The sequence below is a fragment of the Rutidosis leptorrhynchoides genome, chromosome 1 (genome assembly GCF_046630445.1).
Source record: "Rutidosis leptorrhynchoides isolate AG116_Rl617_1_P2 chromosome 1, CSIRO_AGI_Rlap_v1, whole genome shotgun sequence".
Lineage (NCBI taxonomy): Eukaryota > Viridiplantae > Streptophyta > Magnoliopsida > Asterales > Asteraceae > Rutidosis > Rutidosis leptorrhynchoides.
This window is the reverse complement of record NC_092333.1, coordinates 100,356,748-100,365,814: the sequence shown is the minus strand read 5'-3', so window position 1 is coordinate 100,365,814 and position 9,067 is coordinate 100,356,748. Positions and strand designations below refer to the sequence as shown.

General features: G+C 36.7%; 2 protein-coding genes across 2 annotated transcripts; one reads left to right on the top strand and one right to left on the bottom strand.

Annotated features, from left to right (window-relative positions):
- The first annotated feature begins 2,288 nt into the window (after nucleotides 1–2,288).
- Nucleotides 2,289–3,609, top strand: LOC139887643 (uncharacterized). Its single transcript, XM_071870715.1, has 3 exons — nucleotides 2,289–2,595; nucleotides 2,682–2,730; nucleotides 3,192–3,609. The coding sequence occupies exons 1-3, from the start codon at nucleotides 2,289–2,291 to the stop codon at nucleotides 3,607–3,609; spliced, it is 774 nt and encodes a 257-aa protein (XP_071726816.1).
- Nucleotides 3,610–5,218: 1,609 nt separating this feature from the next.
- Nucleotides 5,219–8,710, bottom strand: LOC139863562 (G-patch domain-containing protein 1-like). The gene is made up of 10 exons (XM_071852183.1): nucleotides 8,568–8,710; nucleotides 8,367–8,451; nucleotides 8,012–8,088; nucleotides 7,808–7,902; nucleotides 7,659–7,725; nucleotides 7,423–7,531; nucleotides 6,414–6,583; nucleotides 6,012–6,245; nucleotides 5,808–5,921; nucleotides 5,219–5,487 (listed from the first exon to the last, which is right to left on the bottom strand). Exons 1-10 carry the CDS (start codon nucleotides 8,643–8,645, stop codon nucleotides 5,428–5,430), a joined length of 1,089 nt encoding a protein of 362 aa, XP_071708284.1. The 5' UTR covers nucleotides 8,646–8,710; the 3' UTR covers nucleotides 5,219–5,427.
- Nucleotides 8,711–9,067: the final 357 nt, after the last annotated feature.

The window sequence follows — 9,067 nt, the reverse complement described above, 5'->3', positions numbered from 1 at the left end:
TATCAGAGCGTCAGGTTTGACGGGGGTCTCGGTTATAGGAGTCGGAGTATGCTCTGTGGTTGCCACGGGAGTGGATCGTCCACATCAGAAACGAGTTCTATTGATCGTATAGGGTATCTGGTTAGACAATATTTTTTATGATTCGTAGTAATAGTTGGATTTGTTAGTGGCTAGTTGTGGATTTCCGATTTAAAGGGTCCTGGCTACCTGCTACATCTTTTGGCTATTCGAAACGTGAGCAAAATCAGAGAAAGTGTTGTTTATAGGATACGGATACGATGTCGAAGTTCAGTCCAATGAGGTTTGATGTTGAGAAATTTGATGGGATGATCAATTTTGGCTTATGGCAGGTTCAAGTCAAGGATGTGTTGATTCAGTCCGGGTTACACAAGGCATTGAAAGGTAAACCCACCTTTGTTCCCGGCAGTGATTCTAGCAGTAAGTTCGATGAAGAAGAATGGGATGATATGGATTTGAGGGCAGCAAGTGCGATTCGTTTGTGTCTTGCAAAGAACGTGCTTGCAAATGTGCACGGGTTATCAACGGCAAAGGAGCTTTGGGTTAAACTAGAGCAGTTGTACCAGGGCAAGGGCATCTCAAATCGGTTGTGTCTTAAAGAACAATTTCATACTCTGCATATGTATGGGGGTTCAAAGATTTCAGATCATCTAAGTATTCTTAACGGTATTGTTTCAGAACTGGAGGCTATTGGAGTTAAAACGGATGATGAAGATAAAGCTTTGAGGTTGATATTATCTTTATCATCGTCTTATGAACACATGAAACCTATTTTGATGTATGGGAAGAAAACTCTGAAGTTTGAAGACGTTACTAGCAAGCTCCTATCCGAGGAGAAAAGACTGGAAGGTAACGGGGTCTCGTCATCAGGAGATACGATAGTGTTGTGTTCGGATAGGCAGAAGAGAAACTCTAGAAAGAATCTGACATGCTGGAAGTGCGGAAAGACCGGGCATGTAAGGGTTAATTGTCCCGGTGGAGCTAATCCGGCAAATGGCTCCAAAGACGCTAACATTGTCTCCGTTGTTACGGAGAGTGACGAATTCCTCTGAAGTCACGTCATCCTCATGGTGTGTCCGCGCCACCGTGGAAAAGGATGTTTGTTAGCGGTTCCACAATTACACATGGGCATTGGTTTGGCATTTATGCAGGTTGTGTGGTGGAAACTGATGTTGTAGCTGATGGAACTTTCGGGAAAGCCAAACAGGGAAGTTGCACCATAAAGTTTCAGCTGGTTGTTCAACAACATGTGCCGAGGTGAAATGCTTGGAATGTGATATTCTAAGTGCTATACTCTTAATGGTGGAGTATGATAATTCTGTTAAGAGTTATGATTGTCTGTGATGACAACGATTGTCGGGTATTGACAATGTTTGATGAAGATGCAAATTTTATTTCTTGGGTTAGAGATAATGTCAACGGCATGAAGATGAAGATCTTGAAGTTGTCGTCGAGGAAGCATCTACGTCGGTTATCTTCGCAATGTGGAAGTATGGTTATCTTCTTCTATCCAAAAGGTGGAGATTTGTTGGTTTATTTTGGCTAGTAGAAGATATGTGTATCCCACATTGGTGGGAAGAAGATGTGAGGGGTGAGTGACTTGGTTATATAAGAGGAGCTAAGTCTTCATTCCAAATTGCACCAATCAATACACTTTAAGTATTTGATTATTTCTTTCTTTCTTACCCTTGTTTGAGAGTTGTATTAGTTAAATATTTTGGAGAGTGTAGTTGGCTTAAGAGAGTCGTCTATATCATTGTAACAATTTGTGATATAGTGTATTTCTCTCTTTGGGGGCCGATGGTTTTTCTCCTGTTTTGGAGTTTCCACGTTAAATCTTGTATTGTGTATTGTTCTTATTTCTTTACTATTATTGTTGGCCTGGGTGGTGGGAATTAGTGAGGCCGTAATTTCCCAACAGGATCAATGTAACGGTCTAGGTAAACTGATATCTATGATATCTGTAGGGAACCTTCCTACCGATTTAAGTAAGTAATCATGTGCATATATGCGTATCTAAAAGCTTGACGCCAACAAGCTTCGCGCCATAATGTGCACGTTTGTCAATATGTCATAAAAAGTATTAGGCATACCTTTGCGACTTTGCGGCGCCGACAATCAGTGATCATATAGTTTCCATATTCAATTTAACCTTTATGACCAATTTCATCCATCATCAAATTTCTCCCGGGACAGACCGCCACATCAATCACGTCAACACTATCACCCAAAACAAAATCAAAAGATTTTGTTAATTGTTGAGCGAAATTATGTCATGGGTTAAGAAAAAAAATCAAATGCTTCTTTTTAAAGTTGATTTTAAGAATGCTTATGATTATGTTAATTGGGACCACCTTATATTCATGTTATCATCGTTAGGGTTCGGTTTCAAATGGTGTACGTGGAACATAGGTTGTATTGATTCGGCTAAAACCTCTGTGCTCGTTAATGGAAGTCCGACCTGTGAATTTTGTATTAAACGTGGTTTAAGACAAAGAGATCCTTTTAGACCGTTTCTTTTCATTATCGTCATGGAGGGCCTCCATTTAGCCACTATGGATATTAATTTTATTCGGGGTATTCGTGTCGGATATCATGAGATTCGTGTATAACATTTTTTATATGCTAATGATGTTATCATTTTGTCTGATTGGAGTTTGCAGGAATTAAAGCGTATCTTGATTATTTTGGAAGTGTTCTATTTGGTTTCAGGTTTGAGGTTAAATGTTGCTAAGTCCCATTATTGGCATTGGGGTTGACGAGTCGATTGTGTCTTCTGTTGTGGCCGCTACAGGGACTAGAGTGAGGCATTCCCGACTAAGTACCTTGGTACTCCTATCGGTTCTAATATGAAGTTAAAAGCTAGTTGGGATTACTTGGTTGATAAATTTCGCAACAAGCTCTTTTCATGGAAGGTAAGTTTAATTTCTTCAGGAGTTAGACTTACTCTCGTGAAGTCCGTGTTGGGTAGTCTTGGCATATATTACTTGTCTTCGTTCCGGAATCGATCCTAAAGCTACTCGAGTCTATTAGGGCCAGATTTTTTTTGGGGCGGAAACGTTTCTACTAAAAAGATGTCTTGGGTGAAGTGGGACAAAGTTTTAGCATATCTTGATAACAGTGGTCTTAATGTGGATAGTCTAAAAGCTTTCAACATTGCTTTCATAAACAAGTGGAGGTGGCGGTTTTTTATCGAATCCGGATGAGTATTGGGTGTCGATCATAAAGTCCATTCATGGAAACGTTTTTGAAAAGGTGTCGAGTATTGGTTCCTCTACTTGCAGCAATATTGTGATGACCTGCTCGAAAAGTATTACCGGTGGTCTCTTATCTCCAAATGTGTTTCGGATGAAAATTCGGAACGGGAGAAATATTCATTTTTGGCATGATTTATGGTGTGGTAATTCTTCTTTATCTTCTCGTTATAATTGGTTGTTTCATTTGGACGTTAATAAAGGTGACATGGTGGCGGACAAGCGGGTTAATGGAGATTGGTTTTGGACGTGGTCTAGAGAGACATTAGGAAGTAGAAACGAGCAATTGATTTCTTCTCTTTGTGACGATCTTCGGCAGTTGATATTTTCGGTTTAGTTGGATCGATGGACATGCTCGTTAAGTTAGCTAGACAGACGATAGATCGAGTGTTGCTTCAGTCTTCCACGGTTAAGACAGCTTGGTTCAAATGTATTCCGAGGAAGGTTAACATCTTTATTTGGCGTTTAAGACTTGATTCTCTTCCTGTTTGTTGGAATCTTTCCACGAGAGGTATAGAGGTTAACTATATTGTTTGTCCTTTGTGTAACAATGGGGTCGAGTCTTGTGAGCATTTGTTTTTTTGGATGTATCGTGGCTTCGGCTTTATGGAGTAAGATTCGGGTGTGGCTCGATTATGGGATGCCTACATTTTCTTCATGGGACTCGTTTAATGTTTGGCTAGAATGTGTTCGTTTATCTTCTTATTTTAAGGACCGGATCGTGGCAGTTGTGTGCATTCTATAATGGGAGATTTGGCGATTCAGGAATGGGATCGTTTTTAATAATTCTTTTTGTAGCATTAATAGTCTTTTTGATGTCATTAGATTATTTTCTTTTCGTTAGATTTAAAATAGAGGTCATTTAGTTTTTAATTGAAACTTATGGCTCTCTATGCCTTTGTAATTCTTTCTTAGCGTCTTGCTAGGGAGCGTTTTTTTATATAATTATTCTTTGGCCGTTAAAAAAATCTCTCAAAACAAAATGATGACATAATCACTTATACACGAACAAGAGGGCGAAGTGATGAAGGGAAGTGGAGGACAACATGGTGCCATTGGTGTCCTCGAGCACATGGCGAGTGCGGGGTGGAAAAATAGCGATGACACTAACCAGAAACCTTCCCTATTTTATGGCAAGATCGCGCGCGTCAGTTACGAATATGATAATAATTGTTTATCTTCAATAAGTTTAGGGTTTTCTTTAAATATAAACTCTAAGCCTTCATTCGAACGACCTTACATTCTCTAACGAATACTAATACACAAAATACGGTTATTAGTTTTCAATTCATTGAGTATAACGTTGAAAGCCATTGATGTCGAACTATTATACCATTCACCGATGCAGCATTAACAACTTTTATTGTATCCATCCGATCAATCTAGTGTTAGCCACGTTTTTCAGAGTTAAAATCTGAGTCGTTCTTAACCATACTTATAATTGCACTTCAAATTCGGAGATTATTAATGAACCATTCATTGTTCATGAAGTCTTGTTCTCATCCCTCAGGGACCTCTGCTCCAAACGAAGATGACAAATCCCGTGTCTACTGAATCTTTAGGGGTTCGTTCACAGATGACCTGCAGGCTGAAACTGCCAAGAAAAAATTTCTCAGTTCAACTCCGATTTTAAATTTTCAAATTTTGAATTGTCAAACCTTATGCAGATAATTTCTGGATCGAGTCAGCTAACAAGCAAGGTTAACTAGTGTAAAACCTTTATTTATACCATATTTCATACTTCGTAAGAAAAATGTACTGTGTTGAAATTTACATAACTTTTTATAACTCAACTATTTATTTTTAGACGTTACTATTGTATTTCTCAAACTTTTAATTAATATTATGGTGTATATACGGTATATGGTATATGGTATATATTTCTGAACTCTTATACCTGTGCAAGATTTGTTTTGATATCTAAAATGAAAACAAATCAAACCATATACAGAAAAGTGTTTTAATAACAGCAATATGCCAGTGCTTGAAATATAATCCATGTAAATGTGTTATAATATGTCCCAGGTGAACTGAATATATGACTAACCTAATGAATCATGATAACCAGGCACATTTATATTACAAATACATAACTGGTAACAACACATATCTACCAAAGCAGACCATACACTTTGGAGCCAAAAAAACTATGTGCTCATTGTGACGAAAGACGGACTCGTTTCCCTTCTACAGTAAATGTTTCACTGCCTTCAAGCTGCAGTAACAAAATATAACAATGTAATTATAAAGCCCACATAAATAGATAGCAAGAACAACTTCAATGAAAAAAAGGCCCTCTTTCAACCTTTTATAACATTAAAAAGTCAACACGTCGAGGAGGTACAAATTTGAACTTAAATATACAGAACAATGTATATGGATATAAAACTAATGGGAAGATATTGTATAAATAAAATAGATGTAGTTGAATTGTATGTCAAATATTTAAAAATAAGCCACGCCAATACCATTTTCCAATTTCCCCATTAAAATAATGTACGATTAGCATAATTAGCTCCATTGATAGAATATTACCTTCTTTTTCAAAAATGCAAGAGCGTCCTTTTTGGAAGAAAAGTCCGTTAAAATGGAAGAACGCTCGTCAATAAGACGTTTGAGTTGTTTAAGTTTTAACGATTTTTCGGGTACCTGCCACCATAATTTAATAATCAGAAAAAAAAAAAGGAACAAACATCGAAAGCAGAACCTCTAACTACTTAAATTACTAAAAACACGTACCTGACAAAGAAGCTTTTTGCATAACTTCTTTAGTTTCAGTTTAGATTCAACATTCGTTTGTGATTCAGATACTTCATCCGATTTACGTTTTTCTAAAGGAAGACAATCTTCGGGCTCGGATCCTGATCCCTCATCTTCATTGAATGAGGTTCTTTTTCCTTGGAACCGAACACCTGCTACTTTTCTTGGTTGGTCCTTAATCCCGAGCCCCTGTTTTCCAGACGTTGCGTTATCCTGCAAATAGACTCTTAAAATATGAGATATTTCGGATTCCATACTCCACGTTTCAAAGTAGACAAGTACCACAAATATAAAGTATTTTGTTGCAATAACTAAAAGATTTAAACAGGCCTGACAAAAGGAAGGAAAAAAAAAAAAGAAAGTTATTGGTGAAGTACATACTTGTACGAGTTTGTAAAGGTTTTCTTGATCCTCCTCATGAAAAGCGGTCCTCTTATGATTTTGAGAATCTTCGGACTTTCTTTTTCGGGATTGAGCACCGAGGAAACCTCCAGATACAAATCCGCATTTATTACCCCACCAATCTGGAGAGATACGGTCTCCACCGTTAGCTGTTACACATAGTTGAGGTGTAGTTTTAGTTCCACGAAAAAATGCTAAACAACGTTCTGATATGTAAACGTATGTTAAAGCATGCTTGAGAGCATAGCAAGAAGCCTAGTAATGTGTTATAATATTTTGGAACATGTAAATTGGGCAGATAAAGAAAATTCTTTAACCATATCCTTATCCTTTCAAAAATAAAACAAAACTTTCCATTTTGTGACATCCAATTAATTTTTGGTCCATCGACAATTCTCGGAGTACTGATAACATTGTTTATGATCAGAAATTCCTCTTTATTCAAAGTTATTCTATTATTTACCTTAATAACTGAGCATCGTCAGAGGTAAAGATCTCAACACATTGACTTATAAATGACTAAACTTGGGTTATGATATATCTAACGGGGCAAATTATGATTGTACCTCGGATAAATGAAACAAGTAGGTTGTACAACCCGAAAGGATTGAAAGTCATCCCTGGGTATTTCCGACGCTTAAAGCCTCCTAATCGTTTTATTTACAATAATCAGATTTAATGCATTTTTACTTCAAAGAAAAGTTTGCAGGTCAGGACCAACCCATCCCCATCCAAACATGTTTTGATCCATTATCAAACCTGCCTGGCCCGCCCAGTCATATAGAGTAGGAACGGGCAGCTGATAATGCTAATCGGTAAATTATTATCCTCTATCCCTTCTAAAATTTTCCCCTAAAAGAAAGATCTACTATTGTAGTTACAGCAAGTAAGTTTTAAAAGGTACATTCAAAATTCCTTGTAAACGATAAAAAATTTCACAAGGTGCACAAGATAAAATTATAACCCACTCCTATCTAATGTATTTTACCTTTCACATTAATAGTGACGCTTTCAGATGCATCTACCAACTCCAAACCTACATCCTGATAACAGAAAGGCTCGTGCTCTGGTTCTGGACTATCCTCAACCTTTTTCACCTACATTATAAAAATTATTTCCTAGTTAGTAAAAAAACATCATAATTCATATGTGAATATTAAAGAGTGTGAGTAAAATAAAAGCAACATATTTTATATTTGCAAGTGTGAAAAAAGGAACACGTACAAGGATTCCTTCAAGATCCTGGACAGAGTAGCCACGAACATGCTTTCCTTTTTCTCTTCTTTGGTATCTAAGTAACACATGAATATAAATCTGACGAAATCAGTAACTAATAACTGAAATTTGCATGTAACTTCATTTATAATTCAGACCTTCCTTGCGGACGCGTAGCCTTGACTGTCATCTTAATAGCTTCTTTTGGTGAATCTGGCTCCAGGTCATCATTGTTTTCAACGACCGCTGCTTGCTGTGGAAAAAGATTAACATATATATGCGAAGTCAAGCCATCAGAAAATAAAAGCGATAATGAGACATAAGCGTCTCAGAACGTTTATTAAAAATTATAAAGAACTTACCACTTTTAATTTTTTAAGGATGCCATCAAACTGTGTTGTATCGAATGCCCAAGCATTTGGCTTGTCCAAACCAATGCCTGCATTTGAATCAATAATGTACTCAATGGCATTCATAATTATGCTCTTATAGGGCTACTATTAGTTGAAAATCATATGCAACAATTTGTCAAATATCATAGTTAATTGCATGATGTACAATGTTTATTATCTATTTGCAATTTAGCAAGACCTACAATTTCTTTGTATAAACAAGCAACAGTAATACCACTTTAATCCAATATAGGTGGAATTAAAAAAATAAAATCCAAGCATATTAATAAAGATTATAAAAAATTAAATAAATAATTAAAATTACCAACAGTGTCTTGTTTATTCTTAACCCTAACATGACCTTTGATCCCTTGTTTCTCCTTTCCAAGACCTTCACCTTCTTCCCAACCCTACACAATTCATAATTCATAATATTTATTAAAATCATTAATGATTAAAACTTGTGTAAGTGATGATATAAAGTTTAGATAATTAGAAATTGAAATGGAGAAAAGAAGGAAGGAACCATTTGTTTCATGAGACGAAAGGCGGCGGATTTCTTGGCAACGCCGACATAACATAGAGGAGCTTCAGGTGCTGCCATGGCTGTGCTCCTCCGCCGCCAAGGGGTGGTTGTCAACGACGAGAAACGGAAAGGGTTTTAGGGTGGGTTTGACCCGTATAATATATGGGTATAAAAGAGTCCGGGTTCGTACTACGTAGTTTCGCTCTCACCGATCTTCGACTTTTTTGCTCCGTTGATCCTTAAATTATACACGAAATTGCAATCCGGGTCCTCAAATATTTAATTGGATTTTCGAGTCCTTTTAATTGCATAATTTGGCAGGTAGACGGACAGACGCGGATTGTCAAAATTATGCAATTAAAATGACTCGAAAATTCAATTAAAAATTTAAGGAACTCGGATTGCAATTTCGTGTATAATCTAAAAATCAACGGAGCAAAAAAGTCTATTTCTTCAGTTTACGATAATAATAATAAATTGAAATGTTCATTTTATCTTTC

Excerpts from the sequence above, each read along its gene's own strand:
- LOC139863562 (XM_071852183.1), bottom strand. The coding sequence starts at position 8,645 with ATGGCAGCACCTGAAGCTCCTCTATGTTATGTCGGCGTTGCCAAGAAA. Across the intron at positions 7,726-7,807 it reads GCTACGCGTCCGCAAGGAAG|ATACCAAAGAAGAGAAAAAG; the intron begins GTCTGAATTATA and ends TGTGTTACTTAG. Across the intron at positions 6,246-6,413 it reads ACCTTTACAAACTCGTACAA|GATAACGCAACGTCTGGAAA; the intron begins GTATGTACTTCA and ends GTCTATTTGCAG.
- LOC139887643 (XM_071870715.1), top strand. The coding sequence starts at position 2,289 with ATGTCATGGGTTAAGAAAAAAAATCAAATGCTTCTTTTTAAAGTTGAT. Across the intron at positions 2,596-2,681 it reads GGATATTAATTTTATTCGGG|GAATTAAAGCGTATCTTGAT; the intron begins GTATTCGTGTCG and ends TGGAGTTTGCAG. Across the intron at positions 2,731-3,191 it reads AGTGTTCTATTTGGTTTCAG|TGGAGGTGGCGGTTTTTTAT; the intron begins GTTTGAGGTTAA and ends TTCATAAACAAG.